General features: G+C 30.7%; 1 protein-coding gene across 1 annotated transcript in view; it reads right to left on the reverse strand.

The window, feature by feature from the left end:
* Nucleotides 1-9,570: 9,570 nt before the first annotated feature.
* LOC113376082 (homeotic protein deformed-like) overlaps nt 9,571-16,846 on the reverse strand; it is a 61,566-nt gene continuing 54,290 nt past the window's right edge. The window contains exon 2 of the mRNA XM_026616007.1: nt 9,571-10,214. Within this exon, the coding sequence (XP_026471792.1) occupies nt 9,571-10,214 (644 nt within the window). The remainder of the gene's footprint in view (nt 10,215-16,846) is intronic.

Below are 16,846 nucleotides of genomic sequence, written 5' to 3' on the forward strand. Positions count from 1 at the left end.
TATGCAGCTTTTTTTAATTTTGCCAATTTACGAGTTTTACAATCATTTTACAATATTCAAATTTTTTAATATACAAACCATTTAAATATGTCAAAACTTACAATCTATTGTTAGACTTTCTTACCCTAATTTTTGTTTTATTCGACTTTCTTATGCTAATTTTTGTTACTCTCATCAACTAGGCTCATCCACAACATTATGATTTGAAATCATCTTAATTTTGATATCGTCATCCTTATTTATATTCAATAGCATTTGTATTAACAGTGTTGTATTAGTTATCAATTGAGCGATTATTTCCCATATAAGCTACGGTTTTTGGATCCAAAGGCGAGTGTTTGTGTGTGTGTATGTGCGGATACAATTTTTCGTCGACGATTTGGAGAACACGGATCAACCGATTTGAATAATTAAATAAAACTTTTTATTTGCATTGACGGGAAAATGTTCAGATCAGAAATTACACAAAATATTTTGTTTATATTTTGTCGCTTCATTGTTTGTATTGGTAAAATGAAGAACTGATTACATTTTTGGGAAGTCAGGTCAAGCAGTTTCGGAGATCCAAAAGCAAAAGTAAATGCCATTTGGTGGTGAAAAATGATCATTTGACACATACACATCAAATTATACGATATTTTTTAATGATTTTAATGATAACAACAAAGTTTGTATATATTTATAAGGGTTCCGTATCAATGTGTATCGGTTAGGCTGCGACGCAGCGCGTATGCTGTTCTGAAACAGCTACGCAGCGCTATTGCTTTGAGAAAAAAGTTTAAAGTTTTCAAAAAAAATATATATAAAATTTTTTAAAGTAAGTTTTTAAAAAAATCAAAATTTTCAAAAATCTATTTTTTTTTAAAACGTTTGAAGTTTTTTTAAAAATTTTAATTTTTGGTAAGAATAGTTTCTAAGGAAATTGGCACCGACTTGCGTTTTACCAAACCCCTAAATATTTTTCTCTTTGCTTGCGATGAATCAATTGTTTATCATTTCGCTCGGATATTCAAACATCCATATTTCGGTCTGTATTGACAATTTTGAAAGTCATTGTTATTTGATACAAGAACATGGTAGCGCTCGCAGTACCTCTGTCATATATCAGAAAAGGCTTATTACTAAGAACTACCATACCTTCTTTATTGAAGCCGCTCTTCAGTTTCATCCGTCCGACCTTTTCGGTTGGAAAACACCGATTTCTATCGGGAATTGGTCTTAGTTTGGTCATCAATGTGTCGGCGTTTGCTGTACCTTTAACGGCGGCGAAGTTTCGGACATTCATGTTGACAAGTCCTAATGCCGTGTTGAGCTGGCGAGAGCGACCGCGGTCCACTGCAAATTCCCGCGGGACACCGTCGCTTGATTGGGGTCCGGCGGCTTCATTAACACAATGAAACCGATGACCACTGACAAAACTTTACTCTGAAAGCTTCTGTCCGAAGTTCTGTAGAGAAACTAAAGGAAGAAAGCTCCGAACTTGAGCTGAATCTCCGAATTTGAGTTTCCACTTTTAGAGTAACGTTGCTCAAGTCATATTCTCTAAGGAAAAATGTCATGTAATTTTTAGTGTAAATAAAATTGATTAAAATTTTTGATACTCACTATACCTTTATTCATTTATTTGGCTAATAGTTAACACTACAAGGCGCCTAGTTTCATATGTTGAACACCAACCTCAATCGTTCCTATAGCCATAAAACTATGATTAGCGACTTGTCTTGACATCTTTATAGATGCTACTGACATATAGCAATGTAATAATACAAATATTCACGAAAGGGTTTATTTTCATTTTTATAAGAGTTCCTCATCTTCTGATAACCAGTTACAAACAATATATTTTTGTTACAAATTAAAGAAAAAATGAGCCTTATAGGGTTAACAGTCACTAAAGTTTTAACTTCTCGTGGGGTAAGTTATAGTAATGGCAAAAAAATTGCAAACGAAAATTTCTATATGTCTTCACGTTTCAAAAGCTTGTGATCATTTTGGCATACTTCAGAAGAAAAAAAATGTATGTATAAATGTGTGTGTGCGGATACAACTTTTCGTCGACGATTTTATGAACACGAACTATTGATAAGGAGACGTGCTAATTAGTTTTTGGCAGTAAGGTCCAGTCATTTCGGAGATATACTTGACAAAAAATACCAAAAATGGTAATTCAGTTTTTGAGAGGACGGAGCGTTTGATTTTAAGAATTTAAAAAAGATTTTACTTGTATTGACAAAATGAAGAACTGATTAAATTTTTAGCAAGCCAGGTTCAGCGGTTTTGGAGATCGAATTCGAGGAGAAATCCATTTGGCTGTCAAAAATGATCATTAGACATATGTACATCAAATTATCAAATATTTTATAGAGATTTTAATAATTAGTATAATTTTGTTTACATTTCTATGAGTTTCGTACCAATGTTTATAAGCATCAAAATGTCATCTCGAAAGCAGGTACGCGCAGCGCGATTGTTCTGAAAAAAGTTCAAAATTTTCAAAAAAGTTCAAAATTAAAAATAATTTTTTTTTCAAAAAAGACCATTTTTTCAAATATTCCAAAATGCTCAAAAATCAAATATGTTCAAAGTTTTCCAGGAATTTTAAAGCTGTTTTAACATTCTTAATTTTCTCTACATGAAGTTTTACGAATTTGCCTTAAGGCACGATGCTTCTTTTTGTTTTTGTTTTTATTTATATTATACTCCTAGTAGATTCTTTACTGAACGTATCTATTAATATCCGATCATAATGTTCTCTCTTTTTATACATTGTTAACCATTTCTGCTTATAGTTTCCAAGATCGCAAAATAAATGTATTATAATTTTTTTTTGCACTATCCATAAATGCTAGTACTTCTTTATGATCACACAAATAGTAAAGATCCTTACTATCGGATATTTTTCAAGTATGCTTCGGTATACAAAAGTCTATTTTAAACATATATCGTTAGACTTCGAATAATAAAATCAGCCTGTAAAATTATAATCTGTCAACAAATATATACGTAATACATTTCTTTGCTGAAATTGAAAAAGTTTCTCGGAAACAGTATGACCTTAAAGATGCAAATATTTCATTAATATTCATAAGCAAAAGGACGATTAGCTGTCTCAAATCTTGGAGCAATCGCTAATTAAAATCAGCTATCAGTGAAACGCTCACTCTCGTAAGCCGTGCGTTTACCACTACTTTTTTAATTTATTTGTAACAGGGATATACTGGATATACAGGATTAAATTATTCAATAAATATTTAACAAGATTTTTGCCAAGTACATATATATATATATATATATATATATATATATAAATTCTCTAAGGGCGATACATCAACAAAAAAACAAATTTTATAAAATAATCTTTAATTTCAAACGTTTCGATATACAATTTGTGTAATCATTTGTAGATCTATAAGGTGAAAAATTGAAAAAAATATATAAACTGGGTAACTGAACGAAACAACATTTATCAAATTAAAGAGAGAAACTAGATAATAAAATGATTATCATTTTATTATATATTTTCTCTCTTTAATTTGATAAGTGTTGTTGTTTCGCTATTTCTTAGTTTGTATCTTCTATTTATAGCTTCTATACAAAATTATAATTCCCATAGTTACCTTGTTTGTCTATTTTTTTTAATTTTTCACCAATTCTTCAATTTTTTTTCATTTTCCAAACAGTTGTCCCATCTCTATGTGATGCATTTTTTTATTACTATTTTTGTAATAGAGATGCATTTTTTATTGATACAGCAGGGCTTTTGCTAATCAAGTAAAAACTGATGTCTCTACAGTTTGACATCATCCTGACGGAAATGGGTATCGAACCTGGGTTCACTAAGAAGCTCACAACATATAGAATAAGATTTTATTACATTTGGTAATTTTTGATGAAAAAGCGTGCCTAATCTTTATCACACAGCCCTGAATAATACGCAACACATATGATTTCACTCGAACTACCGTGCATAGAGTCAGGATGCTCATCTATTTAATTTTCAAGGCAGGTAATTTGACTAATGATCTCATTATCTGTCCTGCAATTAACAAAACTATGTATAGATGAGCTTCGTGCACTTCTTGAGTGTTATAAATTATGTTTTCTGCAACCTACTACTTTGCTTCTTATCGCATTTGCATTTTAATTATAATATGCTGAAATATTTTTTATGCAATGCATGATTTTTGCAGGCGCATTATATCTAATGTTTCATTATTTTTGTTCCGAGTCATTAATCCTGGTAATTAGGGATTTTTTCTAAAAGCATCTTTAGTACTCGCCTCTAGTAAGTTTTCTTTAAATTACAATAAAAATATACATTTATTGCCGTTGTTTTTTTAGCATATTTGTAGCATATTTTCAGAATAAAATGACATTTCATGTTTTTATACTGCGTTTTTTATATTTGAACAGCAATTCTCCTTGGCTTTCGAGAAGGCAACCCAGTGGTTCACCATTCTCTTTCTTATCAGGCATACTTCAAATAGTGGTGTATATACACATATAGTCCCTCTCCTATAAAAGACTATTAATATCTCATTACACTTTGGTTATTATATTACACTTGATATCATTTGGAAGGTTGATTTATCCCTACAATAGCAAATGGTACGAAGCAAGACATTTCAAACTGTTGTGCTTTAAAACAACTGTAACATCTGACACTGAATTTAATAAATTTCCTCCAATATAATTAGGTAAATTTTAGTGGATTACCATAAAACCTCGTTTTTCTATTGAAAACCTTTATTCAATAATTTACTTACCAAAACCTTATCGAGAAAGTTTAATAGCGCAAATGGAGCACTCTAAAAATTTGGAAAGAAAAATATCAAATACATTTGTGCTTTTAAACTATTAAATTCTGTTATTTGCTTAGATTATTTTCTTATTTAATAAAGAGATTTATAACATTATATTTAATACTTATAACCAATATTCAATAAGTACTGATACATTTTTGCACCAAACGTTGAAAATGGATTCTCAATACTGAATAAAAGAAATATTTATGCAAAAATACTAAAATAAAAATAAAATTGCTTTTTAGTATTCAAAGATACAGATGTTGAGAATAAAATAAACTAACTTTCTTAGTATTAGAAATATATATGTCGTTATTAAAATATATATATATATATATATATATATATATATATTATATTGCTTACTACAAATCTCAATTCTATCAATAATTTGTTTATTTGTTTCAGGTATGTACTTCATATCAACATAGTTTCTACGCACTTAAATCAGCAAAGGTAAAATATTTTTCATACTATTTCAAATACTACATGTATTATATGAAAAATAGTAATAATAGATATTACAGAATAAGATCAAATATAGAATAAATTATTACTGACTAACAATGAGCAATCTTTTTTAAAAAACAAACTGAAAGTGGAAAAGTCATGCAGAATTTTGTGTATTTACGAGTATATTCGTCTGCGTATATAACAGTGATCATTTGGAATTTAATTTTGTTCAAAAAAAATCAAAATATTTTCTGAAATGTCGAGTTTTAAGGCTATGATTCTGTACAATAAGAAGTTGTAAGCGGCATTGAACCTCAACGCAAGTTGCATAAACTTCCCCAAGTTTGTATGTATGTGCGGATACAACATTTTGTCGACGATTTTGAGAACATAAATCAACCGTTTTAAATGATTCAAAAATTATTCGCTTCCCATTGATAAAGAGACGTGCTGATTAGTTTTTGACAAAAACAGGTGCAGCGTTTCGAAGATACAGGGCAAAATGTGCCAAAAATGGTTATTCAATTTTTAAGAGAACGCAGCGTCCGATTTTAATAATTCAAAAAACATTTTACCTGTATTGACAAAATGAAGAACTTATTTTTAGGGAGGCAGGTTTAGCGGACAAAAATCATCATTAGACATATGCACATCAAATTATCAGATTTTATAGAGATTTTAATAATAAGTACAAATTTTGATTTTAATTCTATGGGTCCCATACCAATGTCCATTCTTTAAACTGCGACGCGGCGCTTAGACGCTTTGATATTTCGTCTCTACGCAGTTAAAATAGCGATTACTTTGAAAAAAGTTCAAATTAAAAAAAAAACTAATTAAATCAATGTGAAATTTTTTCAAAATTTTAAGATTCAAATTTTCATATAGAAAGTTTTCAAAAAATTGTAAAGCTCTTTTGAAAACTTTAATTTTTGGCCACCGGAAGTTCCAGCAATTTGCCTTAAGGCACGATGCCATGCTCCACTATTTAACATACACTTTTAGACACTAAAATTTTCGTATCTTACAATTTTATTTACTGTCCAGTTGAAGAAATTCACATTCCAAACCTGTATGCCGTCCGTGGACTTGTGCAAAACTTATCTTCTGTCATCGATACGAGGAATTAAGGGTTGACTTTTACCATTGACAATAACAACAAAACAGCAATAATATAATTGCTTGCAAAATATACCTTAAGTCTTCACAAAGCCGTTTGATGTGCGCCCGGCGTGCGTATTTCGCCAGTAGCCGGTTGTAACACAGTAGTCGGCGCCTATTGCCGAATTTCGTTTTGTAATTTGCAACAAACGACGGATTATCCTCTACTAATCCGTTTGACTGACCAGCGGGGGTTTCTAACTCTTCTGCTTCAACCCTTTCACGGCGAATTTTTCTTGTTTGATTGCCGCACGACAAAATATGCACATGCGACGTTTACATTTGCATGATATATGAGCCTTTTCGCAAGAGACAACGGGCAATAAATAGAAATAAATCTTGCATACCGACCGTGAAATTTTTAGACTTGGTGGATATTTATATTTTTGGATATGAAAAAGTGTGTATATTAGAAAGTTTTCAATACGAAGAAATTTAAATAAATTTTAGATGTCGTTTGGTTGTAAACTTTAACGGGTTAAGAAGAAAATTTTATGCTATAGTATCTGCAGTAAAGATAGTATTTAGTGTTTTGAACTTGATTTGTTTAACTTTGACTGAAAATAAATTAGATGCTTTGAAATGTCTGTGCTTAATAATTTTAACACATTCGCGGACATCAAAGGTACAAAAATTGACAGTCGTTTATTTTGAAATTGTTTGTGACATCTGAAATTTTATTAAACGCTGTTTATAAGGATAGTTAAATAATCAAATTTTAATCTTTACTTAAGACGACTGCTATAGCAATCCACGTCAAGTAATACGCTTCTATTTTACGCAATTTACCTACCCAAGCTAATTAGTGACTACGGGAAAAGATGAGATAATACGAAAACACCCAAAGAATCAGTTAGTCATTTTCTTGACAGTTATAATAGTTACAAAAATTTAAGGTTTGATTCAAAATAATTGACATTAAATGCTATAGCATTCATGTCATGTTCTGCATCACAATGAAAAAGAATGTTATTACATTCACGCTTGCAAACGTGTTGATCAAAGTGCATGCTTATTGTTTTATTTAATATTTTTATTAGAACTAAAGTTACTTTTTAAATAAAATTTCGCATTAGTTAGTGTTATTGTTACTATTTTTTATTTACAAATATTTGATTTTATTATTATTTATTATTTTTATTCCATAATATCATAATTTATTCAACCAAAACTTAGAAGTCAATTCGCAGATAAAATAGAATTGTTATGTTATGGGGTTATATTCGTATGAGTTGCTAGACAAAAAACAATGTTTTTGCTATACGATCACACTTAAAATATAACCTCTAAAAGACACAAACGCTAGTATCTTAACTTGACAATGTACAAACTGAAAGTTGCGCTTATGGTAAAAATGTTATCAAAATTTTTGTCAGTGAAATGATTTTATATCAACAATAGTCATAACTTTAAAATAGCTTATAACAATAATTTGAAATTATGACTTAAAATACAATAACCAAATTTAACATGAATGAAGTTAATAATTTTTTTATTTAATTATTAAATTTAATCACATTGGTGTTTTAGTCAATGCAATTACATTTATCGAAAAAATGAAAAGAAAAAGTCCGGGGACACACATGTTCAAACACGCTTTTTAAACATTATATAACTTTTTTTTCAACATTTTCTTTATATATATATATATATATATATATATATATATATATATATATATATTAAAAAAAGATATGACAGTTATTCGGCTCGTCTAAAATAGTGGCCATCATTATCGATAAAAACAACTTTTTTTATTTTCTAGATTGTTTCTGAAATATTTTGAATGAAACAGTGTTTTATAGAAGTATACATATTTATTTATTAAGTGTGTCCTTATTTTGTATATATCTCATTATACTAATAAATTTACAAATATGTACTAGTACTTTAATCTCTCTTAATACTATAAATGAAAATTACGCGAAATGCAACCTAATCTTCACAGTTAAAATATTTTCCACATTTGTTTTTGCATTTCGTGTAATGTTCATCAAGAATACATATTTTACAGAAATAATAATTGGAAATGTGTCTTACATTATAAAATCATCACAAAAGTCAATTTGCTATGTTCACTATGTCCAAGCTTTGGAATATCTGACATAATTCCAGGACGAACGGTCAATGTTTTTTATTCATTAATCTTAAATTGATAACCAATAAATGCATTGCATAATTGTCACATTGTTAACAATTTTCAGTAAATTGTGTTTGCTTTATTATAATTCTGAGACCAGGCATAAAGCATTTGTTAAGAGAAAAAATTTGCAATTAAAATCTTTACTATAGAAAATCTGATGTATTTTCCATTGTTACTATAAAACAATAAATATGAAAGTTTCAATGAACAACGGATAATAAAACTCAATTATTTTGATTGCATACATGATCTAAACGTATATTAAAATTTACATGTTGTTAGAATTGACAAAATTTAAATAACAATTTTCAAATATTCTTTATAATAATAATGGCAGCATTACGCGTTATATTTAAATTTAAATACTGGCACATTCCATATGGCTTTAATCGTTTTCTAACCATTTTTACTAGCAAAATAATTGATATATTACAATAATAATAGCATTGCAAACGCGGATTATATTTGAAATTTTTATTAAAAAATATATTTTGGTTTTGAATAGCTTTATCAAATGCTCTTTATATTGTGTACTATACTGGCCATAATTATTTAATTAATGAAACACAATAAGCATTACAAGTGTGTAAGGTTATCTCACATCAAAATAAATTTAATAATAGAACATCAAATCTATACTAAAATTATTGTTGATTAAACACATTTAAGGAATAAAATATCAAACAATTATATTTAATTCATTCCTGGCATCAGTGACACATGCATCAACACAAATTTACACTCAATAATTATTTTGTACAATCTGATCAAGTTATATAGAAATTGCAATTCGTCCTTACAAATCAAACACTAGCATTTGTTCGAAATAATTTTTAAGTATCCAATGTATTTATCACATTACCACGAGGTCAAATACTGACACAGCACATCACCATTTATGATTGTCCGACCATAATCGTATAAAATTCACTTCAAATGAACAATTTATAGTCAATAACATTCGTGCACTGCAATTGTCAGAATACTATTCGCCAGCTTGTTGTGACATTACAACGCCGTAAGGCCATAATCAGATTTGATAGTGACTTGAGGAACCCCTTGGCTGGGCGTGCAATTAGAAGGTACAGATGCCGCAAGTCCGCCACTCGACGAAGATGGGGTTAGGGGTGTAATTTGTCCAAGAGCCGCTAAATGTTCTCCAGGAATCAATCCTCCGTGCATGGGATGCGAATGGGACATACCGGTGCCTCCTGGATGCGTGTGCATCATTCCTGGATGTTGACCCAAGTTAACTCCTAAGTCGTCCAGCATTGCGTCCGCTGATTCTACAGAAGATGTGACTATACCATTATTATTCGCCTTCTTTTTGTCGTTGTTGTTGGAATTCTTGCTTCGGCTATTTTTTCCTCCAGAACCTGGTTTGGTCGTCGTGACTCCTGCAGGATTTGTTTTCCTCCTAACGTTCTTGGTATTGGGTAATTTATTGTCTTTTTTCCATTTCATTCTGCGGTTTTGGAACCAGATCTTGATTTGCCGCTCGGACAGCACCAGGGCGTGAGCGATTTCGATGCGCTTCCGCCGCGTCAGGTAGCGGTTGAAGTGGAACTCCTTCTCCAATTCGAGCAGCTGGTGCCGCGTGTATGCAGTGCGTTGTCGTTTCGGTTCCATGCCCGGCAGAAACGACCCGTTCGCTGCGAATAAGGAAATATTTGAATTAATTTAAATATTTTACGCTTGCCGTGCATGAAGATGAATCCCTATATGGCCGGATATCATGCTAAACTACATTACTTATTCGATTTTAAATGTATCGTATATATTTAAAATGTAGGTGGTTTTCATTGTACTTTAAAATAAGTCTAGCTAAAAATAGTTCGTTTTACAAATTTATTCTAAAACAGACTCATTCATAAGAATTCTAGAAACATTTGTACTCCCACAATCATATGTTCAAATCTGCTCGTGGCGTGTTAATAATATGATACATTTTGCATGAATTAAGCATTCTTATAAATAAAACATTTGGGAATAGTATAATTTACTGAATGGGTTTAATATTAAAGCGCAAGATTTTGTTCTCGCTCATATATACAGAATCTATAAGTTTCTGTTATAATTAATTTTAAAAGTAAGTCGGGTGTAAATATGTTACTTGTTAGCAGAGAAAGTTCATTAATTATAGTTGTGTAAGTCATATGTTTTTTTTATGAAACATCTGTGACACGCGTCAAATGATTTTCGTTCTTTTGTGTCGTTACGACTTTATGAATGGAATGCTCTTATTATCTAAAAATATATCTGCTAAGCATATTTTTAGTTTGTTTCATCCTTGAAAAAATCGATTGATTTAAATAATAAAGTTCAAATAACAAACGAATTTAGTTTTATTGCTTTACTAACTTCTATATAGAATTATTTTGTATTTTTATTATATTTTATATTTTATTTTTATATAGAGTACATTTATATAGAGATATTATGTATATATACTTTATTATGAATTAAGATTAAGGTTACTGATAAAATATTCGGAAAATAAAACCAAATTTCTATTTTTTTAATATTATATGATAAGATTAGCACATTGATATGCTTATAAATAAATTATTTTTATGCATTCAGATTAAACGATAGAATTTACAAAATAATAACGGTAACGATACATTTATAAAAAAAACACCATTTTGAAAAAACGGTTTTAGAATAGTATTTTTTATAAAAAACGGTTTTAGCCGGTTTAAAGTTTTATTTTATGTCATCAATTTTAATTCATTTTTGTATATTTTATTATATTTTTTTAATGTAATTTAGTACTACAAAAACAATCATTGACCAAGATTAAAAACAATTATTAGTTGTTCAAGCATAATTTTTACATATAATACTCTATAAATAATTTTTTTTAAAGGTTTTATTATCAGAAATACTGCATAATCAAATTGATAACAGATTTGATGATATAATTTAGTTTTCTTATTACAATTTTGATTCAGCTTGTGAAAGGAAGGAGCGATATAAAAATTGAAAACCCCCTGTTATTATTTTCGTATAAATCATCCCGTTCTCATTTTTTTTCCTTAAATTCGCTTTAAATAAACACAGCCCGCAGCATTTCGTGCAATCATTAGTAATTCAAACAAGTCTTTCAAAATTTCAAACATTCCGCACTCTTGCAATAAGGTCAATTATTCTTCCCGACGTGACGTCACATGTCGACGCTTTTTACAACACTTTGGGCTCGCGTGACGAGTTCTACACCGTTTTATTCGGTCCGCGTGACGCGCGCTCCAGACCTCGATGTAATGATAGGTTGAAATTCGTGGACCGTTTAAATTAACGCTAACAGGCGGCTGTACACTCCGACCACATAATTGTCGAAACATATATAACTAAACGTCTCTGCGAAACTTTGTCTCCGAGCTCCGCCTAACGCAGGATGTTAAAGACACTCCTAATTCGGTAAACAGATTTGGCCTGGTTGATAAACCGACTAATTTCCAAGATTTCTTGATAAGATGCTTTTTATATAAAACAGCATTAAATATAAGACTAGCTCAAACTCATTTTGATGAATTTAATAGTCCAGTTTGCATAATATCTAGTTCTACATATGAAATTCCGTAAACCCATTTCAGTTAAAACTGTGAATCAGAAGTAACAGGGTCGATACCTGCCTCGGACAACCTGATGTTCAACAGTGGTGACATCAGTTTTCACTTGAAAATATATATAACAATATGTTCCCAAGTAAAATTGGCTTTTGCAAGCGTTGCTGTATCCAGTATAAAGTCAGTATCATTCCAATGATAGGTTTATCAAAAAAAGATGACCAAAAAAACTTTTGGGTTGTCATCTATAAAGCCGTCATTATATTAGAAAGTCATCACAACGAGCTTGTAGGACTAATAAGTTTTAATTACTGTAGAATTTTATTTAAGAATCGCATATTGCAGTCTACAATATACAGTGCAAACTAAATGAGGAGTTGGTAACCAGAGTGAACTATTTCAAATATACCTAAACGCCATCAAACCGTGTACAAAAATTTGCTATTTTTCTAAAAAAATTATATTATCTCCAATTAGTTTACATACTATTTACTATTTATCTTTACATTATTTTACTCATTTTTTATTATATACATAAAATAGAAGCTCCATGTTTACCTTGTCCATCTTGAGTTTTAGTGAAACGTGGACAACCTTAGAGCCAGAGCAGATTTTCTGCTGTCATTCAACAACAGATATAAATATTATATTTCGTTCAGTTTAGCAACATTATTAAGTGAAAAACTCATCATATCCTCATTGTTTATCAGTTTGCTCCGATGTGTTAGAAGGTTCATTCTTCGTTACCAACTTTTCATACATAGTGTTAACCACTACGTGCTTCGTTCGCATTTATTATTATCACCGGTATTTATTACTACTAACTGTTAATATATAAACTACCAATATATTTGATTTTTCATTCCTAACCTATTTCAATGTAGTTTATCATTGTAGTCACACACACGTGCATTGATAGCGTTATTTCTTATCAATATCATTCTATTGTTAACTTTCTCTTAGAAATTCTTTATGCACTCAAACAAGTAAACAAGGTAAAAAAAAATGTTACATTAAAATGCATTATACCGCCTTATTTAAGAATATTATGAAGAGCCTTTGAATAACGTTGTCGGGGCAATTAACAGCCGGAGTAGATTTCAGTTAGTTGTAGCCATGTAATTTTCAGTTTTAGTTTTTAGTTTTTAGTTGAGTAGTTGAGTCAGTTGTATTTGCAGTGGCGGTTGTGTAAAAAGTAAATTTTTTATGAAATAAATAATCACAAACAAATTATATCAATGATCAATTTTTATGTTGAACAGCGATCAGACCTTTAAGGGTTCTATGAGCTGTTGTGATGATCTACTTAACTAACTCGGCGCTCCACATATTATTTGGTGACAGCGGGTCTTACATTTTTTGGTGGCAGCGTACCTTACATATTTTGGTGGCAGCGGTAAGGCACAACATATATTTGGGGTCATCGGTGTGATCTCTATATATTTTGGTGTCATCGGTGATCCCAATATTAAGTTAATTTTATTAAAAAGTATCATAATTAAAGATTTTGAATAAATGTAGAGAAAAATCTTATTTTACATTTCAAAAGTTACCACATACATTTTTCAAATATATGCTTCTCAAAATTTCAACTATCAATTATACAAATTTTCATTGAATACAATTTATTACATATTTTCAAATATGTACGGAAGCTCAGCAGCAATCAACAGGTAACATTCAAGATTTAGTTTAAAGTCCCCAAAATACCACAATCCAGCATTCCGCCATGAAATTGTTAATTTTCTTAGCCAATTTTTCAGCTTCGATTGAAAATAAAACTATGCTAAGAATTCCGAAGATGACAACCAAAATTCTGTATCACCTCTACATGGGTGATATAGGAATCTACATCATTCATATGCAATTTAACAGTAAATGATCGATCATTCTAAAAACACAACAGATTATGCTGCCACGAATTTATCTCCGAAAGCATATAAAACTAATTAGCTAATATTACATGAGACCACATGGAAATGCATACGGTATAGGTTCATATGCACCAAATAAAGTAATGCGTATAATATTATATCATTCACATTGGCCATTCCGATATTATCTCGAACTCTCTGACTGACTGTTTACATGTTGATCGATCGCCGATACATTGTGCGAGGTTCTTTTTCACTGGTTTCTGCACCGTCATTGTTGTGGCTTTGTTAAAATTATCAAGCAAACATATAACATAATATACATGCATACTATGCAGACCGTATTGTAATATGTTTTAAATACGTCAGAGTGATACTCAATGCAGAAACTGTAGTGCGAGGAGTATTTTTAGTGGTACTGTAAATCTCAAATCTGTTGAAAAATATAACTTTGATAATTGGGCTCATAAGTTATTGCAAAGATTCAATTTAAACCTATACTTTTGCAAAATCCAGGACAATTCAGACCAAAGGATTCAAATCCGGAACAAATATTGCTTTTAGAAAAACCCGGAACACAAGGTGTAAATCCGGGATTTTTTAAATTTTTAATCGACATAATTTTGGTTTTATGTAGTTCATATCGAAAAAAAAAATGAATTTTATTACAAGTAAGATTTGCAGTGTTTTTACGGTGATGGAACAACACTCGTTACGATTTATAGAAATTATTCAATAAATCTATAAGTAGGATTTATTTTTAATTCTTTCATTGAACAGCGATCAGACCTTTCAGGGTTCTATGAGCTGTTGTGATAAGTTACTCAACTAAACTCGCATTTCATAGATTGCAGCTCAAATAATTGTCCCATCTCTATGTGGTGAATTTCATTATCACAGTTTTGTTAATAGTAATGAATTTTTATTTATGCAGCAATGCTGGGTAAGGGCTATTTTCAGTTGCAAACAAATTGCAATCTACATTTCCAAATAAAAACCAACACTGTTTGACATCAGGTTAGTCGTGTCGGGTATCGAACCTTGAAGCTTCAGGTTCAAATAGCTCTCACGCTAACCCACGGAAAAGCGCATATAAATAAATTATACGTTCTGTTATAATAATGTTGGAAAGGACAATTAGACATTAGATAATAGGAACTATCTTGTGGTTGTCGCACCATTGAATGAGTTAATTACGAACAATAAGTCGTGCCAATGTTTCTACATACATTGTAATCACACATATAATAGAAAGTTGAAGTATTGTGAAAATTAGAATAGAAGTAGGTATAGAAAATTTGAATTTGAGCAGTTGGGTTAATTTTTTTCAAAATCATGAATTTTTAAGCGCAATTTTAGAATTGTTCAAGTTTTTGCTGAAAAATAAGACGTGTACTTGGGAAAATTCATTAGGCCGCTATATTGTTCAATATGGGATCCTGACGCAGACAACACGATCGTGAAATCGATTTCTGAACGTTACCGGATGGCTTAATTTCGGACCGTTGGTATACCGACGGACGGGAATCAGTCCTCGTCTCGCCTTGTACAATGCAAGCACAAATAACATCATGACGAATCGCGTTGTGTGAGGCATTACGTTGATGAACCTATGATTATGCGGAGACTCGTGAGCAGTGCGGTACTAAAAATGAAATGATAGGCTAGGGTCGATAATTTTAGGGCAAAAATAGACTTATTTACACAAAATGCCAAGATCGATATTTTAGGGTGCAAAATAGAGACTTATTTACATAGAATGCTTTTTGTATCATGTACTTTGAAAGGCACAGAAATTTTCCAAATTATAATTTAATGGGATTGATATGCCGTAAAATAGACCAATGTTATGGCAAGGCTAAGTATATTACGTTCTAGTTTTCATACAAAAATCTACTTGATACTGTAAAAATGTCATGTCTTGCTGGCAATCAGACATTTAATACATTACAATGCAAATTCACCCATATGTTATCAAGCCGTACCTTATCAATCCAGTTATAATAATATCGTTTTTTGACATTTGTGCGTTTTCTAGGTTAAGTTATATATTTAAAACGCCATATTTCAAAAATCCAGTTATAATAATATTGTTTTTTGACATTTCTGCGTTTTCTACAGCAACCACATAAGATTTTGACAGTTTTTAGTACCACTTTATATAAAAACTGCAACGATTTATTTTATGACAGAATCGGCCGCTGATTGTACATAACTTCACCAATTATTCTTAATTAGGTGATACTAGCTTAAGCTACGAGTGTCGTTCATGGACGACATCCGCATGACGTGCTGTGTGTACGGGTGCCATCCATGGACGACATGTTCTGTCTCGGCCTTTGCTTCAAGAAATATTACTATGGGTTAATAATAAAGGTATTTCAAATATTTATTGTGAATTTTGTTTATTAGAAGCGCAGTTTTAAGTTGTTCAATACAATTTTATTGATAATTATGGAAAGATTTTGAAATATATCGATATGCCTGATCAGTTCAATGGCACTACTAATGAATACTCTGTTCCGTATAGCAGCGACACGTCTGCGGAAAACACTCTCGTAGCAAAAGTGTTTAATTTTTTTTTATTGTTATTTTTAAACAGCAATAAAAACCTCATAGTTCTATAATCTGTTGTGCTGATTAGGCTTAATACTAGTCTGTTTGACAGATGTCAACTCAATCAGTTGTTATTATAGAAAGATCTTGAAATATATCGTTATTTCTGGTCTGTTCAATGCACCTGCAAATGAACACGCTGTTCCGTATAGCAGCGACACTTCTGCGGAAAACACTCTAGTAGCGAAAGGATTATATTTTTTTATTGTTATTTTTGAACAGTAT

This window comes from Ctenocephalides felis, unplaced genomic scaffold (genome assembly GCF_003426905.1).
Source record: "Ctenocephalides felis isolate EL2017-DRISC unplaced genomic scaffold, ASM342690v1 CF-g0.4_SCAFFOLD_01886, whole genome shotgun sequence".
In the NCBI taxonomy this organism is placed as follows: domain Eukaryota; kingdom Metazoa; phylum Arthropoda; class Insecta; order Siphonaptera; family Pulicidae; genus Ctenocephalides; species Ctenocephalides felis.